The following is a 26,691-nucleotide window of genomic DNA, read 5'->3' on the forward strand; positions in this document are numbered from 1 at the left end:
GTGCATGAGAGGAGAGGCTGTCAAAGGTGACACTTTATAATGATGACAAAAAACAAAAAAACGGCACATGGCACCTGAGCGAGCCGTCCGTCTGCAACCACGTATTAAATTAAGGTTCCCATACACTCTGCGTTCCATTAGTTGTTCCATCTCGCTCCATGGCAACCGTAATTGGGCCCCCACGTTGCTACCTCGGCTCCGTGCTGTCCTGATTAGTGGACCTCGACGTCGGGCTCTTTCTTTTTCCAGCATCAGATAAAATGGCAGCAACGGTCCTCCGGCCGCAGCTCTCTTCCTGTCCTCCTCGTAAAGACTTCCCCCCCTCTTGTGTCGAGTCCAACTTTTTTGCAGTCTCCTCTGCCTCACCCGCTCTCCCTCCCCTCCCCTCTCTGTCTCCCCCCTCTCCATGACCTGCTGAACCAGCACACACCGGCCTGTCTGTCAAATCGACAGAACAGGTGCTCCAGCAAAGTCCTCACTTCCCCATCTCTCTCTTCCCCCCCCCCCCCCCCCCCCCCCCCCCCCCTGCAGCCCGAAGGCACACATACACACACACGCAAGCACACACATACATGTAGAGAGCATGCGCACATATCCAAACACTCCTGCATGTTCACCCAAGTTGCGTTGCAGGCCTCAGGGTGCTGATACCTACTGTAAGCTATATGCTGACGGACGCTGACTTACTGACCTGTGACTCCTCTCCACGGTGTCATGCGCTCACACACACACACACGCACGCACACACACGTAGACTTGCACGCAAACAGATCTAAATCACATTAAGAGGGTGACCCAAAGGTGTCTTGACAGGTGCATATGAGCCTGCGGTCCTGCTGCAGTACATGATTTGGTGTGAGTCCAAAACACTCCCCGGGCTTCGTCTCTCGCCGCCTGGTAATAAAGCGTCTCTTTATGCTGCCTTCACTTTTCTATCCATCACATTATGTGGCAAACACGGCTCCTCCAACATCAAGGAGCCGCGCTAACTTCATCTGCTCTTGTCTGAGACGTGCACAAACAAATGGAAAAGAAAAGTGCTTATTGTCTTTGAATGCGCTCCTCAGTCAATCAGTCGGCACATATCAGGGAGGGGAAGTTAAAGCTAAGGGAGGGGGGAGGGAGAGGGGGATGCCTTGGGGGGAGGGGGAGGAGGGGGGAGGGTGCAAAGTTTGACAGTCGCTCACAGTTGGCACCAAGGATCCAGGATGCTTTGGGGCGGATGGGGGAGAGAGGGGCAGAGAGAGCAAGGCAGAGGTAGAGAAGGGTGAGTGTCTATCGTAAGGGTGGACGAAGGAACCACAGATCCTTTTTACTCCTCTCTGCACTTCACCTTTGGGAAGACAAGACAAAAAAAGAGAAAGTGAGAAGTGTGGAAAAAAGGAGGCGAAAGAAGAAGAAGAAGAAGAAGAAGAAGAAGAAAAAAAACACAGGATAAGAAAAGAACATGAAAGAAAGAAATCGTCATTAAACGCACTACGAACTTCTCTGTTTTCCCCCCCTCTCTTCCTCGGTCTCGCACCTCTCTCAATTTAATCTTAAATCCACTCCAATTTCCCCCGAGGGACTCAATTCTCTCTCTTCCTGTAAGTATTCTCTTTCATTCTCTTGCTGCTGTTTCTCTCGGTGTTGTCAGTGTGCCTCGGTGTGAAATAATGCCTGCTCCAGACAAAGTCATCTCAATCAGCTGCTTGTTATTTGATTGCATTCATGAGTCGAGTGGCCTTCTTTTGGGCTCCTCCTGTTGTAAATAAGCGAGGTGTGAGTGTGTGTGTGTGTGTGTGTGTGTGTGTGTGTGTGTTTTATGGGTTTTGGGAATCGGACGAGCGCTGTGGTGATTTAGTATGCATAACCTCAACTATTCCAGAGAGTGTGTGTGTGTGTGTGTGTGTGTGTGTGTGTGTTTGTCCATTCCCTTCAAACAGGCTTCCTCTGGGTGTTCTGTGGCTGGCCAGTTCAAATCAATATTGTTAATAGGCTGTGTGTGTGTGCACTAATGCAGCTTATGTAGATCTCCCAGCTTTCTCTCTCTCTCTCTATTTCAGAGGCAAGCCTCTCTTCTTTTAGTGCATGACGCATCGCTGCTCCTGCTGCCACGGTGCAAATGTGCCGGAGCCCGTGCTCGAGGTGTTGCCAGTTCATGTTTGTCCGCCACAATCAGTGTCCTCCAGTCGTGATGTCTTGAGTATCTGCAGGGCCTCCCTTCTTCTTCCCCCTCTTCCTCCTCGATCTGTCTCTCTGAAAGCGTCCGTGTCTGTCTAATTCTCTGTGTCGTTGGTTCTGTCTCCGTGGGTGGGCCCCTGTGACTCTCTGTGTGATTATGACAGGCCGTCTATGGGGAGGCCTGCTGTTGCCAGAGCAGCTCGCCACAGCGCTCAGTCTGCCTGTAGGTCTGCGAGGCTTCGTGTCTCTATTTCCCCCTCAATCCATCTCCGCTGCGCTTTGTGTGCCTCTATCAATATCGGTTTGTGTCTATCAGTGGATTAACAAGCATCTGTCTCTCTCTCCCTCCTCGGCTTCCTCTTGCCCGAGACAGAAGGAGAGGGGGGCCATTCCTCCTGGTAGAGCGACTCCAGGAACTTCCTCTCTCTCTTTGCCCCACTCCCCGGCTCCTACACCATCCACCCTCCCTCCATCATCTCAGCCCTCCACCACCATGACACTGCTGGCCTCCGAGAGGTCGCTTCTCATCCGGAACAAGTTCCGCTCAGGTGAGGATCCACGGAGTCTCGGCTCACGCCAATTAAAGGAGGGGAGGATTTATTTTTCCCACAACAATGGCTTTACATCTCAGGCATAATTGGCAACATTAGTATTGATACGCCGAGGTGAAGTGTCTCTGGAGGTTACTGGCCGGTCAGTCACGCTTTCAGTCATGGATCGAGTGAGGGTATCGATCATGGTGAATGGATTTAGTGATCGCTGCCCGCAGTAGATGTGTGTTGAATGGACACTAGGACAGCTGGGAGATCTCTGCACGTGACAGTGTGACACCGTGACCGAAACATGCTGATATGCCTGTTAAAGTAGACAGGGGGCCTTTAACAGGAGACTCCTTTTTATTTGGAGATTCAATATGTAACCTCTATGTCTGATATGTGTCGGCTGAGAAGGTCGGCTAACGTAAACACAACATCAAACTTTAACGCATTACCACGTCTGTGAACATTTCAGCCTGACTCACATCAGATAGAGTTTCACCAGCTCCCATGACCCTACGCTGCTTCATGACATCACCAAACCCCGTCTTATGTCTTCATTATCTCAGAGCTCAAATCTTTTACGACCACAGTGTAAAAATAATCAATTCCTGCATTAAAACTTTTAATCAGTTGGGTTAGTTTAATACTGGTGCATCTATTTGACCTATATAAGCAAACAAGACCACCAGCGAGAAGACCGGCTATTCATAGGTGTTAACGTTATTCTTAATCCTTAATGTCATCGGGTCGCATTCCTCTGGTCTGGCTCGAATAAGTCATTAAATCAAATTTAATATATGGTGTACCGAGGATGATTTGAGGAGTCTCGCAGCCTGAGGCAAGAAGCTGCTCTGTAGTCTGGAGGCACGGTCATCGCTATCCATCCTGTAAATGTGTTTAAAATAAGAAAATTAGTAGGGCACTAAAAAATACCTGCGTCTTTCTTTCACCTGCATTTAAAACAGATACAAGCGCTAACCAGATCGAGGTGTCTTGAGGCAAGGCAGAGGTACTCAAACTGCGTCTGTCCACAGGGTCGCCAGAATCCACCTGAAAGCTCCTTGTAGCAGCTTTCGATAAAAGTACAAAAGTATTAATGACAATATGAACTTAAAGGAGCTCTGTGTTAGTTCTTTATTTTTCTGGAAGCCGGTTATCACTTTATGTTAGCGGACTCCATTTCTAAACTGACGTTAGCTACTGTTGCTCTCTCTCAGAGATAAAGTCACATTATTGGACAGTCATGTAAAATCTGATCTGAGTCATTTACAGATAAATCCACAGTCCAGCAACATCAAACAACTTCAACAAATCCTCTGCAGGCTTAGATAGACAACCGACAGAGACGGGGAAGTTCTACGTTTTTCACATCTCGTCACAATCCACTCAAGTACGGCCAATAAAAATGTGATTAATACATGTCAATTGCAACACAGTAACTATTCATTATGCAGAATGGCCCAATTCAGAGTAATACATATTATATTACTGAATTGTAATTCCATATCAGTATTATAAATTATGGGAAACACTTATACACTATAATAAGCACCAATACTAAATGGTAAATTCATTGTAAAATAAACTCCAGTTCATACAGTTGACAAACCATGAAACACTTTATAAACCATTTTATTAAACAATTGTAAAGGTTTGTAAACTTTATAATAGATGTCCAAACAATGCTTATAGATGAACTACACAGTATAAACATTTACAAAGTATAATAAAGATCAGTTGCAACTTTAAAACAAACTGTTGCCTAATATATGGTTTGTTTAGCATTTCATTGTCAAATGACTATCAACAAAAGTTTAACAAACCATAAATGTACAATTTATCAATGATGGTTATCATTAACTGTTACCAATCAATAATGCAACACTGTGTACATCACTTTAATACTGCAGCTGATAAAGGTACTGGAATAAAAAACTAAAGGATTTGCCTCCAAAATTTAGATGAAGTATAAAGTAGCATAAAATGAATATATACAAGTAAAGTATGTCATAGTGTCTATAACAATAAATATTTCTATGTAAATAAGCAACTGTCAGAGATAGTTTGGAAAAAGGATCCTGAGTTATTGTATATAAAAATGTTAATACTGTAGTAGAATAGACTGATGACATCACACCACAGTCTGTAAATAATAGTCCAAGAAAGCTGAAATGAATGCTAAATAATGTTGCTGACTTTTACTAATCCGATGTATTACAACCTCCAGGAGACACCCGGCATTCTGTGACAAACAGCGCTTTAACAGCACCCTATAAATGCATAATGCAAGTTTCCCTACAAGTTGTAGCGGCTGCTGTTGTGTTCTCGGGCAGCTGTCGTTAACGGCTGGTAAAATAGAAAGGCGAGGAAACGACATGGAGACAGTCCCCTAGGTGTGCAAACACCTGCTGGAAAACGTGATTCTTTGGGGCAGCTGCTCTGCTTGAAGTCATCTATGTACATAGCAGAGCTGGAGGAACATAAAAGTCTGACAGTACACCGCACTGACGTGAAATAAACATGAGCTTCTGTCAGCTGAGGTTTATGATCATGTTTTTGTTCGTTTGAGCTGTTATTCTTTGTTTTATCGAGAACAAGCTGATTTAATCTGTATTTGTTGACCTTTGACATGAATTGAAGTTAAGGTCAGTGTTCAGAGAAAAGTGTGAATCCTTAAATAATGTATTCCAACACCCCTCAAAAACATTGTGTTCGTCTGAGCTTTGATTTTAACCAAAAAAATCCTTCCAACATTATTTAATTTGGCTAATTTTACGAGGCTAGAAGAGGTGAAAATATTCAGTATTCGGTTGTAAACCACTATGTCATGTGCTTAAGGTGATTTAAGGAGCACTAGGTAATTTTGGAGAAGAAATTCAAGCTCTGAATTTTTATAATTACAATATAAATGAGTTGAAAATACAGACTCAGACATAAAAACAAGCTGTTCTCAGAGGAAAATAAGGTCCAGAACACTGTTTGAAGCTGGATAGGTGGCAGGGTCGGCCACATATAAACAGTAAACGTAAAACAATATGAAATTGTGTCGTCCTTTAAGGTCAGTTTGTTTATTTAGTTTGTTTAATCTGTCATCAGATCAAGGGCTGTTTGTTTATTTAGCTTGTTTAGGCATAAAAACAATCAGTCAATAAAAATCTTTCTCTTCTGAATAGAATTTCTTCCTGAAACTACATAGTGCAGCTTTAAAGTGGACTTTAAGACTTGTGATCGGTGTCCACTTAAAGACAAAACAATCCAATGGTACACACATGGACTGAAATCAAACATGGTCTCTTGTGTGATTAGCGCTGCTTCCGTGCACTGTCATGTTGACCGCGCTCAGCGCGTTGATCTGCTTTAAATCCACAATTTTCACAACCTTAAACTTTTGTTTTGAGTTGTCAGAGAGACAGGGGAGCAGGAAGAGTATAGTTAGCGGTGCGAATGAGGATGACGTGAGGAGGAGGGGATGCATGAGAGGTTTTTGTGGAGAGAGTGGGACAGCTGAAGGGGGGAAGGGACCAACAGAAATAGACTCACTGAGAGATAAATAGCCATCAGCCCCCCTCCCTGCACAGTTTCCCCCTCCCCTCGCCAGGTCTCAAAACTCATGGGGAGAGGGGGGGTACACGGTGTAACGGGCCCAGCCCTGCCCTGTGTCACCTGTTTGTGTGTGTGTGTGTGTGTGTGTGCTGAATCCTAATGTGCATGCATGTGGTGTGTAGGAGATTTATAATGTACAAGCACTGCAAAGTCATGGGGTAATATAAGTGAGGAGACTGTATCGTTTACCGGTGATCGCCCTGTGTTGTGTTGCTCAACTCTTCCTGTATGTCTCTGCGAAGGCTTTAGATCATTTTGTCCTTCAGTGAGAAATCAAACTAACTCACTGTTCCATCTGTGTGACCTCTTTTTTTTTTTGCCTTTCAGTCCTGCAGTTGAGGATTCAGAACCGAAGGCAGAGTGAAATCAATGCAGACTCTGGTTAGTCTACGTGTATCATTAACATTGTGATTGATTTGTCTACACTATGACTGCAGGTTGGGTTTCATATTAATGATCTTCAGGTCACTTCTATCCACTGACGGATGATTGCTTATTGATTTCACTTTGTAGCTTTTGCTGTATTGACCAGCTTTTACTTTTCCTTTGATTTTAGTTTCAGGGTCTAAAGTTTATATTTTCATTTTGTGCGTTAAACCCCTGATTATTTGATTGAAATTAAGATTAAGATTACTATTAAAAGAGCCAATTTAAGTTAAATAGGTTGTTATAATAAACTGTATATCTGAATAATTCCAGCATTAGCTAGGCAATATTAATGGGAACTTTTCATCATGAATTAGTGGGAACAATAAGTATGATATGCTAAATGAACTTTCTCTTCACATCAATCAGTCTGCACGAGGCAACACACACAATCAGGTATTGGGCATACTTTTGGAAAGCTTTTGGAAATAAAAGGATTTTGCCAATATGGATACAAGCGTGAATACAAAGAGGTAACAACATACGAGTGTGTATCTGCAAAAACAGCAGTATTTAATCAAGAAAAAGTTCACCCAAAAATGAAAATGCAGTCATTAGAAAGTTGGTTGAAGTTTCATAGTCCATGAAACATTTCTGTAGCTTAACAGCAGAACAGTGTTGCAGCATTCTTCTAAACAACTAAAGTAGATGGAGACTGAAACAAACAAACAAACAAACAAACAACAAAATAAAATACATAAAAAGGCTCCAAGCAGCTCGTCTGATGTAATACTAGTCTCTGGAAGCCCTGAGATCACAAACTTTATGTCTTTTTCAGTTGTTCCCAATCTACTTCGGTTGTTTATTTTTGGGTGAACTTATCCTTTAAATCTAGGCATCATCCTAAGGTAAAGGTGTTAATAAATTGTTAAAAAAACAGATCATTTATCCAGATCTTTGCAGCAAACAAACAAAGAATCTGAGGTAGTTCGACAGGCAGAGCTTCTTGCTTCAGTTCCCTCCTCTTTGTCTGAGGCTGAAGCAGGTTGCACAAGTTGCATTCTGATGCCTGCCGACACAAAAGAGCGCCTGAGATCCTTGGTGCTGTAACTCTGAGGGATGAGTTGAAGTCGCGAGTGCTTTGTTGATGCACAAGTTCACCTGAGTTGCCCCTCTGCAGGGCTAGCCTTATTTAAAAGAAAAAAATGTTACTGCAATGTAATTTAATCCTTAAACCACTACTTGTTTTGTCTCTGCAGGGTTGAAATCTACTTGTCCCACTCCAAAAGCAGAAAAAGACCAGAGTGAAGCTCTGGTGAGTAGCATCCAGTTTTTCGACAATATCCAGCAGCACAACAATCCCACACTATAGATCAAATACTGACATTTATTTGACATTTCCCCTCCACAAGTCACGTCATTCTCATTCATATACATTATACGTGATAGAACAGAATGAGACTGCCGTTTACTTGACCTCTTTTGCCTCTAATTATAATGAATTGTGAGGATCTATAATTGTAGGTCACTGTTTCCTCCACCATTGACAGGGTTATGTGGTCTCCTGTGTGTGGAGTCACTTCACCTTAAAAAGAAAGGATCCATATGGTTCCTTCAAAGACCCTGCAAATGTTCTGGGGGGAAACTGTGGTGTAAATGAGTTATTTCTTCGGGCTACACTGACATTGAAGTACACTTTTTTAATTAACTTCCCCCTGAATGAACTTCACTGTAATCTCTGGGCCCTGGCTGTTGGATTGACCTGCTGTTTTTTCCTGATGCAGCGTCTAACTGACGACGGTGCCGCTCAGAAGCTGCCCCCAAGTGGTCTGAACACTGAAACTGCACAAGGTGATGCCCTGCCTACAGTCATGTTGCTGTCCTCTTCCTGTTTCACCCCGTATGCTCCCTGCATAGTGCGCAGTACTTTCCTCTCTCTCTCTCTCTCTCTCTCTTTCTGTGTGTGCTGTATCGTATCTGTGCTGCTCTCCGCTCCCTGTTGTACTGTAGTTGTGCGAGGAAATGAAGCGTGTAACTCTGGCGCCGGGCTCGGTGTTTTCATCAGCTGTCAGTTAAACAGAAATGTGACCTTGTTGCACCGCTGTAACTCGGCATTTTGAGCAGCCCGCAAACATATCAGTGATTGACAGCGCTTGATGAACCCGCCCATCCAGGGATCATCATTTTCTGCCGTTACTGATCTTATCTCTCACTCATCTCCCTCTATCTCCCCTACTGCTCTCCTCACCCTCTGACCTTCCTTTTAATTTCAAAAGACTTTTATTATAATATCTGGCTATTCCAACAGTCTGATTTCCCAAACTGCCCTTTTGAAAATGTTGTGTGTGAGTGTTTGTGTGTTAAATCTCAAGGGTAATCATAAATCTCCCTTGGGCAGGAGTGTTTACTATTTTTTGATGCCTCTGCCGGTTTAAATTGGGACTGTTAGCCTGTGGCAACACTGTTGTGCACACTCGCATCACATATGTTCTGAAATCCTGTTGCTTCTCTCTCTCCCATCTCCTCGCCTCCCTCCCATCTGTCCCCTTCTCTCCACTTATCTGCACCGCTCCTCCCTCCCCCCGCAGAGAGGACTGTATGTGGGGCCCACCGGCAGAAGAAGGCTCGTCAGGCGCAGGACCTCACCGAGAGGATCCAGCGACCGCCTGGACCAGTGGAGCAACAGCACGAACACACACTGCCCCTGGAGAGCCGTGAGTCAACACGCATCGGCACGCACTGGAACACACACAGACAGACATTTCAAAAAAAGATATATTCCCACACAATCTCCTCTTCTCTGATGTGGTTAAACAAAAAGGGAGTGGAACACAAAAGAGGTTAAACAAAAGACGGGCTTTAAAGGTGCCGTATGACTGACTGCCATAGCTATAAAACCCGATACACAAATGTCAAAAGCGTCAAAACTGTGATTCCTTCACATTCTGTTGTTCATTTTTGAATGAATTCAAATAAATTTTTTGCATATTGCACCTTTAATTGCATAAGTTGAAACCCACAAAGGCAGGTGACAAAATCCGATAAAATCAGGCTTGGGCAAATCCAAAAAACTGAGGAGGAATGAGTAAAATAGGCTGAAGCTCAGGGAACACGGGCAGGATTGCAAAAAACACAAGGAACAAAATTTGTTAAACCAGGAACAAATAACGATAATTGACGGAAAAACGTGAATACATCTAAACTCATTTATTGTCATATGGTGCTGGAACATGGCAGACAAAGGTAAAGATTGGGATGTAGGTATGAGACATTTACCAAAATCATGTATTGTAAAGTTATTGTATCGTTTCCTTTGTACTTCCTTGTCACTCAAATCCTGGAAACAGCTGTCAACGTGTTGTTTAAATGCTCTGAGCGATGAAACGCGCAACAACGTCTTTTTGGCGTCCATGTTGCGCCCACATCCTAACACGAAGCACATGAACGCACCAAAGTTGGAAAAAGCGACTTCCCAACTTGAGAAATGGGACCATTGAGGTGCACGTGAATACAGCATAAATACAAAAATACTAATTAACAAATGAAACACTGGTGAACAGAAAAAAAGAGGGGAAAAAGACAGGAAGTGCAAAGTTGGAAGTGACGTAACATACAAAATAAAACTGGAAACAATTGAAACCAAAACCATGACATTTTTTCCTCTTTCTCACTTCCCATGTCCTCAGGTCCTGCTGCTTTCCCTCTGTCGGCTGATGTCTTCGAAGATGACATCTCCTCCTGCTCCTCCTCCTCGCCCACTGAGCTGGTTCACCAATCACCAGTCTTTTCTTCGCTGCCTGGGCTCTCAGGTGACCAATTACTGAGTGACTTCTCAGCTGTGGGCCCGCCTCTTAAACACAGTCCCAGTCACGCTCAGGTGAGGAAACAACACCGATAACCTCTAATAAACGCATTAAAGTGGTTATTAATAGACAGATGTGTTTTTTAAATAGCTTCCTATGTCAACTCCTATCATCTGATATTCTGCCTTTAGTCTGGTTTGGCGTTGCTCCCGGTAACCGAGGGCATCAGACAACCAATGAGTGTAACACTGGGTGAGTCATGCTCCATGGCAACAACTGGGAGACCAAATGGGATGTTTCTGACCTCTCAGACCACACCCCTGCTGCCAAAGGTAATGTGGGGTTACTGCATGCTAAAACACTGCATTTTTTTTTTATCTCATTCAGATTTTATGAAGGTATTTTTTTTAAATCTTTTATATAAAAATGTGACACGAAAGAATGCAAGCAGATAATTGTGGTAGTAGGATGAGCGTGTGTGCGCTCGCTATAGTGACAGGTATACAGCAAAAGTGATAAAAGAGCATTGTAGAGGTCTTCAACCTAACAGGATGGTCACTCCTCTGTTTCGTCAAACACAATGCTCAGCTCTAAGCTGCTCTGCATTCATTACTGTCAATTTGCACTTCTGGGGGAGCTCAGTATTTGCCCTGTAGGTTAACACATTCACACACACAAGCAGCGCGGCTCTATGACAGAACCAGTACATGCAGTCATTTGGAGATTTGCGAGGCATTTGTACATTTCATGTAAGAACTTAACCCTGACATGGGGCGAATACTGTCAAACGACGTGAAACGACTTGACGGTTTCTCTGTGATTTTACGCAATGTTGTTGAAATTATTCACAATGTGGGCATTATGTGTCTTTACAGACAGCTCGGCCTCCCAGTCCCACCTGCTCCTCCTCCCTACCCACCTCCCTCACCTTCAGTCATCTCTCCCGCCCACGGAAACCGCGGGACACCAAACCCAAAATGAAGAAACTCAAGTATCACCAGTACATTCCTCCAGACCAGAGAGGAGGGTCTGGGACTGGAGGTACTAATGAAATGCTTTATTTCTTTTTGCATTGATCAAAAATTCCTTGTTTTGAGATGCTCCTATGAACCTACAATATTTTTATTTTTAGGTGGGGGAGCCAAACAGAAGAGCCCTGCCCCTGCCCAGCCTTTAGACCCAGCCTATTCCCAAATCCTGAAGCAACAACAGGTTTTCCTTCAGCTGCAAATCCTCCAGAACCAACAACAACAACAACAGCAACAGCAACAGCTACAACCACAACATCAGCTCGCGGTTGTGCCCAGGTATGTTGATATTGTGTCAACATTTTGTAAGTAAGAGTCCTCAGGTAGTTTAGGTGAATGAATCCTTCTGTCGTTCCTCCAGTGGAGATCACAACGATCTTGTGAAGTCCTCTGGAGCCATGCCCCTGAATCCCCACCCTGTTCCCGCCACAACAAGCCACACCCCTCTGGACATAAACCCTGCGTCCAGACCGGAACCCCTCCCTGCAAATCTTGTTGATCTTACAGTAAGAAAAGCATGAAAACACTGAAAGGCAGAAAATGCAGACAAATGATAACTGTCATTAACAATTCATGGTGAAGACAAACTCTTAGGTGCCCTCCTCCCTTCCCTCAGGTGTCAGAGTTGCGGCAAGAGCTGCGCAAGCGTGGCCTTCCTGTCTCCGGCACCAAGCCCGCTCTGTTGCTGCGTCTCCGACCCTTTCAGCTTCCCCAATCTCAACTCATCCCTGCTCCCCTCTGCCAGCTGGGTACCAGCCTGGAGCCAATCACCCCCTGCCCCCCGCTCCCACCCAGCCAGAGCCCGGGCTCAAGCTCCAGCTCTGGACTAGACTCACCCAGCAGCAGCCCGAACCAACAGATGTATATCCCGGACAGAGGAATTCCTAATGGGATTTTCAGTGACGCTCCAAATGGAGTTCCGAATGTGATTCTCAACGCTGTGCCGAGTGGTCTCTCGAATGCTGCGTCAGTCAGTTTGGCAGGTGAACAGTGCGGTCTTACCAGCGCTGTCTTCCTGACTTCCGCCAGCACCGCCTCAGGAACTCCGAGTCCCAGTCTACCCATGTCGTCCTCCTCGCCCCTGCAGTGTGGGACTCCCTGGAGAACCGAGAGCGAACAGCAGCAGCAGCAGCAGCAACAGCAGGAGCTGAGTGTGGAGCTTGAGATGAGGGAGAGGTTGAGGAGCAGGCCAAGGGACCACTCCACCAACACCGGCAATGAGGTGACCAAACACAGCCTCTGATCTGAGATGTGTTGGAGAATAGTTCATTTAACAGACGCCATTAATACTTTTGTTGTTTCTTTCATCCTCTAGTCTTGTGGAGGATCCCTTCATCCATTCCTGCAACAGGATCCTGGATGCTCTAGAGGCAAACCAGAGATAGACGCACAGACAGAGGTGTTGTTTACACAGGTAAACACACTAATCAATGCACACATATTTTGGATTATCACTTTTTAAGGGTACACTACAGAACCTTCAATCTGGTCGGACATGTGAGCATACTGTCATCACCATCTGTCAACTCGTTTACCCCTGCTTTCTAATCAGGTGTTTTGCTGCCAACCGTGTGATGTGATTGGCCAGGATTTTGAGCTGCCAGTGCAGATTACAGCAAGTCCCGTTCAGACCTTGCCCGGTGTTCGCAGCTTGGAGGAAGAACTGCAGGAGGCGATCCAGAAAGCACAGGTTAGAGTCTGTGGATGAACAGAAAGAGATGACAGAGTTATTTTTCTACAGAGGGATTTAGAGATATAATATGTAACACTTCTGCATTAAAATGTCTAAAAACAAAAAGACTTTTACTTGCATGATGCCAAATGTTTACAATAATGTTCAAACCAAGGGGAATCCGTAATTTAATTCAAGGTAATGGTGCGTCGTTGATATGACATCCAGGAGAACATCAGGTGACAGGTCAGAGAGTGAGGAAAGAAGTCGACAAACGCCTCTCAACACAGCATAAAACTGAAATACATTACCTCCATCAGGAACATTTCTGCCTGAGTTGTCAAAGTCTGGGTTCAGTTGATTTCCTGTTTTATGTTGAAAGGATACCCTTATGTGTCATGTTTTCCTTCGACTTCCTGTCTTTATCTGTTTCCTGGCCTCTTTCTCTGCACCTGTGTATCTATTTTTCATTAGTTCATCTTTAGTTTAGTTTTTTTTTCTTAACATTTTGGACTTTCCTCTGCCTTCCTTTAGTTGTTTGCATTTTGGATTTCAGACTTCCAAATATATCAGCTCATCGTTAAAGCTCACTTTTTGTTGTTCAACCTGCCTTCTTTCGTATCTGGTATGGGTCGCAATTCATTGAAAGAAGACCAAAAGAAAGAAACGTAGACTTAAATACACAAGAGCTAATGAACAAATGAAAGTCTTATGTTTTCATTGTCTTGACTGAGAGACATCTCGCAGAAGAACATACAGTTCATTTAAGTGTTTTTTTGTTTTTTTGGCCATAGATGGACCCTCGGCAGTCCATAGACGACATTCTGGATGAGCCCATGACTTGTGTCGGTGAGTATCTCATGATTAATAAACAATAAAACTTGCAGTAAATGGAGCTCATATTTCTTCCGTGTCTAATCCTTTTAAATACCTCTCTTCCAGACTCTGTCAATGTCTCTGATCATAAATCCCTTGAGCACTCAGTCCTCGGCCCGTCGCCTCCCCCTCCTCCTCCTCCTCCTCCTCCTCCTCATGCTGATCAGTCCCAGGCTTCCCAGCTGCACAAGGATGACAACTTCCTGCCCTCACCTCTTTGCTCCTCTCTCCTGCTGGAGCTCCCTCCATCTCCTGCTGTAATAAACCCCAGCCAGGTGATCCCAGCTCCTCCCCCACCCCCCATCTGCACCTCCCCTCTGTCGTCCAGTGGGAAATCAAGGAAACGACGGGCTCCGACACTGTTTGATGCTGCCGACTGGCTAGAAACTCTTACGTCTGGCCTCCGCCCTCTCACTCCACCGTCAGCTCCTTTTGTTGAGTCAGACTTCAGTCTGGATTCAGATCTGAATGTCAGTCGGGTGTTGGATCTAATGATAGAGCAGTGGTGAGGTCTAGCGTGCATATGTCTGTCTATAACTGTATGTACAGTGGATGAGTGTTGTATTTTTTGATGGTCATGAATGGGGAAAACTGTATCCATCCTACTGAGGGCACAAGATTGTGAAATGTGGCCTCCATCATTAAAAGGCTGTCAGAGACTCTGGCTCCACGCAATGTCGAGAGCTGGATTCATGGCAACAATAGCACAAACACATGCACACACAGACACTGCAGAGCGCTGTTTAAAAGCACTTGGGCTCAGCCAGGAACAGCAAACAAGCAACACATCTGTGGACTGACACACTCCACAGCACAATGTTTGCAGTGCAAAACAAAAGGAAACCTGGTGGCATATTAATTTAAACATGCTTCCTGGCTGCGCTGGGAGAATGTTGTTTCTGACTTATCTCCAAAACCCGTTGTCGGATTGGGTTGAGTGTGGCCCCTGGTGTTGACTCAGTCATTGAGTCCTAGCCATTCATAAAACCCATTTAGAGTGTGTAAAAAGCCAGACAGAGCACACAGCTTGTGTGTGGCTCCAGACCTTCACCCCGGTGCCAGACACACAGTCGGCATGTGGAGGGAGAGAGCTGGCAGAAGCTACAAACAAGCGGTGTGAGGGCGTGCTTGTGTGTATGTTCGTGCGTTAAGTATGTGTGTGTTCAGTATGTAACTGTGTGTGACTGTGCAAACAAGGCTGCTTTTGTTTGTATTTGTCAGCACCCAAATGCTTCCATGTATATTTATAAGCGGTAATGCCAAATGCACTTGCGGTTATTTGCTTACAATTAAGTGTGTGTGTGTGTGTGTGTATGTGTGTGTGTGTGTGCGCCGGGGTGCGATTGATCCATGAGAGGATATGCGTGAATGACACGGACAAGACGCTGTGAATTTCTGTGTCCACATTTCAGACCAGATATTTCATTGTAGTCTCACTGCCAGCAGGCAGTAACTCCAGTGTAGTTATCCAGTGTAATCATCAGAACAGCCATATTACCTTGTTCAAGTCACCGTTCTCCAGCAAGAGCAATCAGGCAACCACCCCAAAAATAGCCCCCCATACAAATGCACCAATCAGACAAGTGAGAGTTTCCTCATCGCTTTGCAAAAACAGGTGGTCATTTTGTTCCCTGATTAACCCCCAACAGCGTCTGGCCCGCAGCACGGTGCTTACTCTGCTACCAGGAAAAACTAGATTTAGCACAATTTATTGCCGCAACCTGACGGCCACACCTGTTCGCTTAGTGTAAATTAATTCCACAAATGTTTTATTTGACATTGTTAAATCATTGCTGTACACTACAATTTTATTAATTTAATGATGAGAAAAATGCACTATAGAATTAATACAACATAATGTATATGTGTGGAAAATATGTAACATGTCACATGACCAGAGGTGAGCTCGTCAGCTGAGGCTGATCCAGTAAATGCTGCACATTTTCTTAATGGTGACAGTGATCTTGCTTTTATATTCTACATGATCTAGTGTTCATGCAGAAATGGGTACATTGTTTGTTTGCTTAATAGACTTTCAGTGAGTTATGTCCATTCTCAACCCCACTTAACATAATGACATTAATGAGAAAGATCTGACAGGGGTGAGCTGCCATTAACCTCTGCCGTGACAGATAAATGTAATTTAGATAGAAGGTCACATCTACGTGAACGTATATTCTGCCCTTAATTGGCTGCATCTTCCATCAGTCACGTCGGAGAGCTCTGATTGGCTCATTTCATAATTTGATAATTAACTGGAAATCCTTCAAAACAAAAGGTTTATCCTCAGTCTGCAAAGTATTGTGTTAATAAAGGTGCTGAGTGCAATATGATTTGTGTAAAGGGCACAACAACTGGCAGATCTGAGGTCACAGTCCTGATTATGTTCATGTCATGTTTTTTGTATGCAAACTAGTGTTGCTCTGGCCAGGTCCTGTTCTGACGATTAGCCGGAGACAGACCCGGTTAATCTTTGGAAGAAGGTATCTGTCTATAGGCAACCTTCAACCCAGCTTTATGCTGAAGCAATTCTTGTACAGACTACAAAAAGTGCAGTTAAATGTGATGGATGGCTTTGATAATCAGAGCGATCAATAAACGTTGCCTGCTGCACAAATAAAAAAAGGAAAAAAATTAAAATTGATAGGCAGGAGAGTAAGATGCTACCTCCTGTGACTTCCAGTGCTTTAGGGCCAACACCAGTGTTTTCCTCTTTTTTAAGTTAATTTCCGAACACTGGTGCAGAGTTTCTGTTGTGAACTGGGTTTAAAACCGACCTGATGTAGATGGTTGGTGCACTCGAGTGTTTGAGGTAACGGAGACTCTGTTGGCCACTTCTGCTGCTATACATGTGTTTGCTCTTATTTATTATGTGACTTATTACTGCAAAAAAGATATCAACCTGTCCAAAATGTATTTAAAAAGTTTGAGAAAATTAAAGTCTTAATAGATTTTCTATGTGTTTTCTTTTTTTTTAACTCTAGATTAAGTTCACATTACTGTGATATGGCACGGTGAAACGATTACCAAGTCGATAACATGTATTTCACAAGAAACTGTCCAGAATTATGTCTTCCCAAATATTGATGATCACAATGTAAATTAAATACTCATTTGTACCAATATGCTGCCTAAATATCCATTAAACAGCACTGACATCCACATGGATTCATGGTTAATCTTCACAATGACACAGTGAGGTAATTTGTGGAACAGTCATGTAGCTGTAGATGAAAAGCTGGATAAACTACGACCTCCAGCCAGTGATCATCTTCAGGCAGAGGACCACCAGACGAAACAAAAGCTTAAATATATATATCATTACTATGTAAGCATGATTATATACTGTATCTGTTCAAATCAGAAGTATCAGAAGAAACAACTTGAGATGTACCATCAGAGGGACTCTCATCTGACCACAGAGAATTTGAGAGGTTGAGTTTGGGTCATGAAGGCTACATATCATGAGATTATGTGTGCTCATCATCTTCTAAATTAAAACAGCCACGGCAAGTCAGACACTCGTCTTTAGCCCTATTCGCACGGGACTAGTATTACCTGGGGACCTCCAGTAATTTGTAATAATTGCGGAGGTCGTCTGTGATCTTAATCGCGTGCGAATCTGCCATGTCCGTAATTTGTAAAGTAAAAATTCCACCGCAAATGACCTACCATATGTCGCCAAACACAGAGGTCATGTGATAATATTAGTCCCATGCGAATCAGCATCTCTGTAATTTGAGGTCGTTTTAATTTTTTCCTTAAGGTTTTTTGTGTTTTCCATGCCAGGCTCATCAGAAGAGCGAAATCTCAAAAGATTATTACATGGATTACATGCATGGCAGCATGTGGTAAGGAACATTTTTCTATCTTTCAACAGGCTCACCAGTTATTATTATATTAAAAATATCCATACCTAACAGTTGTGCTGCTCCAGGGACGGCTCCGGTGCGATCGATCCAGGGGATAATGTCAGTAAATTCGAGTTAAAACACAGACTTTGCTTATCCTGTGCGAATGCGCCGCATGAAACACAAACGTGGTGGGGTAATTTCTAAATCACTTGAGGTCCCCAGGTAATACTAGTCCCCGTGCAAATAGGGCTTTTGACAGACTTGTTGTAAGGCCTCAATGGAGGGTGATGCAATGCCGGATGCCCCCTTATGACCATGCCCTCCCCACTAGAAGAGGAATTACAAAGACCTAAGAAGAAGACAGTAGCTTTGTGATCTATATTTTTAAAATGAGTAGCAGAGAGCAAGTGGTTGTTTCAGTGTCATATCCATTGGTTCGTCATGTTAGCTTGGTCGACTTTAGCGACAACATGAGTGTACAGCCATGCCAGCAGCTACCTTAGACTTTACTGAAGCACAGCAGTCCTTTGAGCTTGAACGTCCTTATAATCAATGTCTACCAAAAATGTATTTAAGTTCATCCAACATTTGGAGAGACAGTTTACTGTAACTGTGAAAGTCAACCTTAAGGAGGGCGAACGAAAAGTATGGGGATCACCAAATCAGAAGGATTTAACCTCTGGGCCAAAATACATGGAAATTCATCCAACAGCTGTTTAGATCTTTCCGTCTGGACTGAAGTGGATCAGATCGACCTACACTGCCATCCACAGAGCCTGCTGGGACTGCTGAAGATTAACATCAACATGACTAAAAATTTGAATAGAATAAATAAATGTGTTTTTTTCGTGATGGCGATATATTCTGTATTTTATAATTCATTATATTTTTTTTGCAGCTGTCAGTTTTCCTGCTAACTGCCTGAACTGTGAGCTGCATCTCCTAATGAACGGAGAAACTCGGCTTAATGGATCCGCACGTATCTGATGGATGAGTCAGGATGTTTTTCCTCTCTGATGTCTTAACAAACAACTCATGTTGCTCTGCAATGCAAGAAGACAACTGAAGACAGTTTCCTTTTTTCTCATCAGGCTTGACGCCTTCATAGAGTCCTCTTCAGTTGTTAAAGACACAGTTGGTGCAAATTAGCTACCTCTACAAAAGCAGGTCGGTTGATTAACTGATTGATTGATCACAGAGACCCAGATGTGTTGAGAGGATCCATCTCCATTCCTATCAAAGACAGGAATATTCAGATACAGCAGACATTTCCTCAGACTCACTTACAGCTCGGGGAGATTTAGACCAGCCTCTCTGCCGTTTTCTACAGCGAGCTAAAGCTGCATATGCTGATAAGTTTAACCCTACAGTACCTGTCTGGAGACCAGGCACAAAGGGAAGAAATAAGATGAGACAATCTACTCTCTTTGACTTATCCACCCAGGGGCAAGAGTGTGTTTTCACAGGGGTAATACTCCAAAGCTGTGACCAGGGTGTAATGAGGGATTCTCTGTAATGGCCCCTCTAGCCGTTCCACATCACTTCCTCCTCGTCCCCCCTTTGCAATAACCGCTTCCTGCGTGATTTCATGGGAATTAAAGGGAGAAAGGTGTGTTTCATATGTAAAGCAGGTAGCTCTCGCTGAGACGTGAGATGGTTTGTGTGCTTTCCCTTCCTCCCCACATCTCTGCCCGCTCTCTTGCTCGCTCTCCCGTTTCTGTCTCTTGGGTCGGGGTTGGGGTGGGGAGGGTGGGGTGTTGGGGTGGCTGGTTGAGGTAGGCTTTGATCACTGGCAGAAGGTCGCTATGGTTCGATTTCTGTGGCGTTCCTCTGAGAGGTTTGCTCTGCAATTATAAACCATGTTAGAGAAGGCAGAGGGATGTTAATTTCGCAGCAGCTACAGTAGCCTGTGTGTCAGTTAGCCAACAGCGAACATAAATCACATTTACAGTATGAGGCAGAAAAAAGGCATTTGGCACCACAGCAACCAATACATGGGATGTAAGATCCATTAAATAATCTCTTTACTGTGTGAGCTGTATGGTTATAAGAGACTCACTGAAGGACTTAAGAGCACGAGGCGCCGAACTTCTGCTGGCTCTCCATCCTCAGCTCCATACTGTACACACTGTAGATAACATGAAGTCCTTACTTTAACCTGCAGTAACTGGTTTTATGGACTCTTAGAGGCAGCAAGAAGAAGCTCCCAACACAACATTTACACTGGAGTGTCATCCGAGTAAAATGTGCTGTACCTGTTATTGAGGACAATCCTCATTCTGTAGCCGACTGAAGTTTATTTGTTCAAGTTCATTAAAAAGTTGTCTTGTCAACAGTTCTCTTGTTGTGAAAAGCATTTATCTCAGGCTCAATTCCGGGGCTGGTCCATCAATACATTTCTAATAAATTACAGCCAACCAACTTCTGATTTTGACCCATTTAAATTTAATTTGATGTCAGGTTAGTGGCACTCACGTCTGTTTAAGCCCCAACAATGTCAGTCCGATTACGGTGACCTGTAGACAGTCACATCGACATCACACCAGCGTTTCACTACAGCTTTAACGTCTCTATCTGTAAAATATATCACAGACATGAGGAGAAGACACAATACAGGTGAAGGGTGTTTTTATCTTTACCTCTGTCTCTTCCCGCTTTCTCGCTCCATCATCATATTTATTGATAATTATCGAAGGCAAACTCCGTGTAAACAGATGCAGGAGCCGCGCTGCTGCAGCAATGCAGCCGTCACGCACCACACAAGTAAAATACACATAAACCCAATGTATAAGTGATAACATACATACACCATGAACTATTTATTAATATTATTATCATTTATTAACGGTGCACTGTGGAATGTTTGTGCTGTGCCGGAAGCCAGTTGTTAGTTTTTCTAAGCTGACGTTGGTGACTGTTGCTCTCCGATAGCGGAGCGGAGAGAGGCACTGAGACGAGACACTCCAGAACGAGCATAAAGTCCCACCTTTCGGACTCCAGCAGGGATTTCTCAAGATCCAGGTCACAGGTCATCAGAAGCTATTGGGTACACCTGTGATGTTCCCCCTCAGCTGGCTGCAATCAATGGACGATATAAGGGGTCACAGTTCCCCTGCTCAGTTGGTTTTGTGTTTTCAGGGAGTTGATGCCATCAGTTGTCACTCTGCGCTTTCTGTTTTGGGCTGAAAATCTAGGTAGAGTGCGTTTGAGATTTCTTTCTTTTGGCCAGTTTCTATACATTTTGTTTCCCCCCCCAAATCAGTGACTCCCTCTTCACCTTTGGTTTTTGGGTCCAGTGTTTTATTATGTTCGTCTATCATTTTGAAAGAATCAGTGAGCGGCTGGGGGTTTTACTCCCACCGCCACCTTTTAGACACCAAGGGACCATTTTGGTTTGACCCTTTTGTGATTTATGCTGTACTTTGTTAGTTTCCCAGCCTTCGACCGCTGTCCTTCAGGATCTGTTTTCTGGTGAAACGTAACACAACTGAGAGAGACCTATCATAGATCTTTTTCGCATAACATTACAATCTGCTCACACATGGCGAACAAAAGGTTAAAAAAAAGCCCCTTAATTTATTTAAAACCACTATTTGTGTTTTGAAGTTGAAAATATCCCAGTTGTAGCATCAAAAAAGATGCAACAAAAACTAAATAACATGCTATATTTACATTAAATGTTTACATGTAGTGGCTTTAAAACGGTAACATTTTCAATAACAAAAGAAAGAAACTGAAACAGAGCTGGATAGTTTCTTGGTCTTAGATTTTGATCTCTTTGCAGATACGGCATTGTACTTTTTATGTGGAGCCTCAAACTGCTTCTACAAGTCCACAGAAATCATTTGAATGTTTTTAATTTCCTAAAAACTTGGGAATCCAATGAAGCCACCGCAGAAATCTGCTGCTGCAAAAACTTGTGAATTATTACTGCCGCTCCGCCTGAAGGAGGAAAATATTTGAAAAATTCAAATGTTGTTCTCGCTTGATGTTCTCTGTGCCTTTTTTTTTTTTTTTTTTTTTTTTTTTTTTTTAGAAGATAGAAATAACGTCGTGACAGCAGTCCCATATCAGCAGCGTCTGTTACTGTACGTAATTATTATAATTTTAAACAGTAATTTGTGTGATTTGTATTTAAAAACAGAAATAATTGAGAGAAAATGTCGGTTGATTCCTGATGATAAACTGCTTCAGTGAAGAGGCTGTTGTTGATGAATGATTAATTATTCCTCTTATGTTCAGAATGACTAATTTCCTTGTAGTTCTCTGTTCAACTGTATCCAACTGGTTCATTTATACCTCCTCATGAAAGCTGTTATCACACAGCACACGTGACTAATACGGAACTTGCCCTTCAGCATCGCTAATCATGAAGTTACGGCTGTGGGAATTTTACCTCCACACTGTAGCCTGATTCCTTCTGCACACACACACACACACACACACACACACACACACACACACACACACACACACACACACACACACACACACACACACACACACACTTTCTGTGCTAAAATCTTGCTAATGGGACACACACAGAATATTTCAAAAGACATGGGATGGTGCAGTTTTATCCTGTGAAGCAAGGATGCCCTCAAACTGTTTAAAGTAGCCTGCGTCTGTGTCTGTAACTCGAGGCTTCTGCAGCTCTCCAGCGCTGTAGCACACATCAAACTGCAGGGCTGGTTAAGCTGAGCAGAGCTGCTGCTCGTCTTTGTTTAAAACTATGTACGATGGGGTAGGCTAATTGGACTAATTAGCACCAAAACAAGGCTTGACTGAACAGTCTTTCTGTAACACAGATGTTTTGCCTCGTTTTTTTGTTTGGGGGGGAAAAAAAGACGCAGGAAGAAAAGAGCCTCATTTTCAAGGCTCAACCAGTGTGGCAATCCTCGGCTCTGTGCAGGCACAAAGCGGGCGGGTAGACGTGTTTCTGATGTACTGGTGCTTTTAACTGACCTTTGACACAATAGCGGGAGCCTCAACAACTCCAGCCGAGCTTCTTGACAGTCAGTGGTTGAGGCGCAGTACCCTGTGGGATAAAAAGCTTACACAACTTTACACTCTCCTCGTCTGAACTGTGGGTTTTTTCTGGGCTTTGTGTTACCTTAAAAAGAAAATGTTTGAAGCTCCCAGCTGTAATGCAAGACTTCATGAAGACTACACAGCTCTACACGTAGAGCCACAAAGTGGAGTTTGGACGAGAACACCATGTAATGCTCATGTTATTTGTTTGTGCAGTGTGTATGCGAGGGCTACTCCCTAACGTAAAATACATAAAATCAGTAAGAGGACCATCCGGAGATTTTGTGCCTCAATTTCGCTGTTTTCTGCTCGAGAGCTTCGTGTTATCAGCCCAAAATGACTCCACTGTGCAGCACATTGTCTCGCACCAACAAAAAAAGTAGACCCAGAGGGTTTTTGGTAAGTACCTCTATCTTGAAAATCTGACAAGTACGCTGTAGGCTTAGCGCGGGACAAATATAGACAGTACTTTCCATTATAGTGGTTCATTACAATATAAAAGACTGAGATGCTTTTGTGGATCCTGTGAATATTTAAATATAACATTGACATTGTAACAAAAAAATAATTTCTTCAGGACATTGCTCCGGTGACAGGACCTGTATTATGTAAAATAAGGTAATTAAAAACCAATAGTACAGCGTGGTTGTGGTGTTACACAAAGCTACTGTCTGGATCTGAATCTGCTTATGTAATAAAAATACGTGTCTTCAGAGGAATTCAGCCGTTTTCTACTGTTTGGCATATAAACACTTTTCATATGTAGCTACATGTGTAAATCCAGTCTTCCCCACAGAACAGAACAAGGACAGAGGTGGCATTGGGTTTGTTCGTTAGTAGTCATTGCGAGCACCAGAGGGCACGCCGAGAGCTGTTGGAATAAAGCAATCTCTGCTACTTATTATCCAACCTCGAGGACGTGTTTTTCTAACCTGTAACCTTAGTAATAATATAGTTAACTCATGACATTGCCCTCTTTCTTTTGGGAATAATACTAAGTTACCACCATAGCTAGTTAGCCAGGCATGATAATGATTGCAGCATAAACAAAGTTTAAAGGTAGAAGTCATTGATCTTTGGGGAAGACTTAAAGGGGTAGTTCGTGTTTTTTGAAGTGGGGTCATATAAAGTACATATCTATAGTCTGTCTGTTCTCTACCGTAATTGCCGATCAGTTTCCCTAGCATTAGCGCAACTGGGCCTCGCACTGTATCCCGCCGCTCGCAGATCACCTGTTGATGCGTTACGCTAATGTGTAGGGAGGTTAGAGGTTCTACAGTTGAGAAAATGTAGTGCCAAAAGAAAGGGCGGTCTGACGGCGATGTAAAGCGGTGTGAATTTTCTCTATACAACGTACACTTGAACTGTTATAGATTTGTTTAGGTGGGCCTTTTTTTAGGTGGTTAAAATTTGCTTTGCATCTGGACTCCGTTCACTGCAGTACAAAGCTGAGCGTCTGGGCTGTAGCGGCTCTCTGCTTCGCCAAACTGAGGCTGCGCTGATCGGTGATTGCAGTAGAGAACAGACCGACTATAGATATGTACTTTATATGACCCCACTTCAAAAACCACGAACTATCCCTTTCAATATTTGAATTTGTGACCAAACAGACACATCGATCCCATCAGTGCTAGTTTAGAAACCCAAATTCATGGACGGATTTGTGAAACATTGCAACATTAACATTGCCCACCGGTCAAGCGGAAAAACAGCGACCTCTGACAACTATCCGTCTTCGGCCCTTTCGGACTCTCCGAGGTCTCTCCACCTTTGAAAAGCCACGCCAATGTTGACACAGGTCTTCGCTCTTGTCTTATTATAGTCCGTCTTTTTCAATTTTTGTTCTTCTGACCTTGTCCTCTTTGGTGGTTTTGCGGCCATCTCTCTGTCTTCACCAATTCACTAAGACAAATTCCTCTTGGTGTAAAATCCTTATTGGTAATAAATCTGATTCTGATTTATGCGCGCAGTACCTCACGGCTAGTCCAATTACTCACTTTATGGCGTCCCCACAGCTCCCCCTACCCCGTGTCTTAAGCACGAGTACAAAACTCCCCTTCCATTGATTTGGCTGTTGCCACCGGCGTGGCCCACTCCGAGCCATTTTGTTTTGTCTCCCATTTACAGAACCAGGGTTGAGTATGAAGACTAAGAAGGACCATAAAGAGATATACATAGGATTTGGTTTTAGAAAGGTGCCACATATGACATCACCCTCCAAATTCTTTTGTAGTGTCAATTCTGGCTGCTGTACCTTCCCACCGCTGGTCAGCTGCTGTTACATCTGGACACGTTGGATTCTTTCAATCTGAACATCGCTGTTAATATCTGGATGCTGCTCACATCTGTTCAGACCGCATTATCTCTTCGTAAATGAATGATGTATTCATGTTCATTTGCGTCCCCAGCCTCTGTGATGTCAGACCCCATACTCCGACATAAGCATTACATAATCTCGTCAAATGACTAGCCATCCAAAAAGGTGAACCTGTTGTTGCTCTCTTTTGTGATAAGAATTTAAATGCCTTTCAAATCATGTGAAAAGGCCCAAATCTCTTTAAACCCACGAGGAAAAAAGGTCAACGAGCAGAAGGACAGGAGAATGAGTAATTTGATTTTTTGAATTGAACAATTTATGTAAGCCTTGGGAGGAAAGAAAGCTCCACAGATGCCGAGCTGCACCGTGTTGGAGTCAATGACCTCCGTCTTCAGTAGCCAGATAAAAAGCACGTTTTAGAAACAGGAGCAGACAGCAGGTGAATTCTGCTTCCAAAGAAACAAACAAACAGGTTGGGACATTTTTATTTTAGCGCTGACAAGAAGAGAGATGACATTAAATTATCACCGCAGCGCTGTGTATCCTCAAAGGTGATTCTACCTTTTTTTCAGTGTTGAAGTTCTTCTTGTCATCTAACGCTGCATAACAATGATGTTAATTTTAGAAACCCTGACCATGAGAGTCAATTTAGTCCAAATTGAAATCCAAATTTAATAATGCAGTTATTTTATCTTTATAACAAAAGGGCGGAGATCCAACAAAAACCATCAGAAGTCTCTGTAAAGTCACTTCAAAAATAACATGAGGGAGTGTTCAGAACCAATTTTCTCTTGGACGTGTGTGTGTGTGTGTGTGTGTGTGTGTGTGTGTGCGCGCAGATGTAAGTGACCAGCATTAGTTCTAAAAAAGATAACTTTACAAATAAAACTATACAGATAAAGTACTGTACTTTTCATCAGCATTTGCTCCCATTTTTCATGAAAATTTCGGTAACAAATGATGCAGGATGGTAATTGCGCCAGATGTTTTTTTTTTTTTGTGTTTTAGGTTTTCAGACAATGTGTCTTCCTGCATTTTCTGTTTTGCTCGATAATTTTGAGTTCTGTCCTCTCTACTCTGTCACCTGTTTAGAAACAGATGCAGGTTATTACTACTCATGTCACAGCAGTTAATTAAACACAGACCGGTCTGATTCCAACTGTGCTCTGTGTCAAACTGCCTGCACCTGAAGTGTAGATTTGTATTCTTGAGGATTATTGGCCCAATCCCAATTTAGCCCTTGCCCCCTACCACTTAGCCTGACCCCGCCTTTACACCTAGGGTACCCAGTCTCGTTAGAATTGGGGGGTAGGGTGAAGTGTTCAGACTACATGGTCCTCAAAATGGAGGCTTTTCTCTGTGGTTTAAATTTGTTATGGTTCTTTTCGTTACAACACAACACTTTAAATGGTCTTTTTACTTGCTGCTTGTTAATGTGT

At 43.3% G+C, this 26,691-nt stretch overlaps 1 protein-coding gene across 2 annotated transcripts; it reads left to right on the forward strand.

Moving 5' to 3' along the window:
- The first annotated feature begins 1,202 nt into the window (after positions 1-1,202).
- LOC115566659 (myocardin) lies at positions 1,203-17,006 on the forward strand. 2 transcript variants are annotated; one of them, XM_030392556.1, is made up of 16 exons: positions 1,203-1,586; positions 2,537-2,711; positions 6,633-6,686; positions 7,931-7,986; positions 8,456-8,522; positions 9,260-9,385; positions 10,358-10,548; positions 10,666-10,806; positions 11,350-11,515; positions 11,607-11,781; positions 11,864-12,008; positions 12,119-12,724; positions 12,818-12,916; positions 13,055-13,192; positions 13,969-14,023; positions 14,117-17,006. In XM_030392556.1, exons 2-16 carry the CDS (start codon positions 2,657-2,659, stop codon positions 14,557-14,559), a joined length of 2,517 nt encoding a protein of 838 aa, XP_030248416.1. In that variant the 5' UTR covers positions 1,203-1,586; positions 2,537-2,656; the 3' UTR covers positions 14,560-17,006. The 2 variants fall into 2 exon arrangements, with proteins under 2 accessions (XP_030248416.1, XP_030248417.1); XM_030392557.1 differs by having other exon boundaries at positions 2,566-2,711; positions 14,117-14,559.
- Positions 17,007-26,691: the final 9,685 nt, after the last annotated feature.

Source organism: Sparus aurata, chromosome 17 (assembly GCF_900880675.1).
Source record: "Sparus aurata chromosome 17, fSpaAur1.1, whole genome shotgun sequence".
In the NCBI taxonomy this organism is placed as follows: domain Eukaryota; kingdom Metazoa; phylum Chordata; class Actinopteri; order Spariformes; family Sparidae; genus Sparus; species Sparus aurata.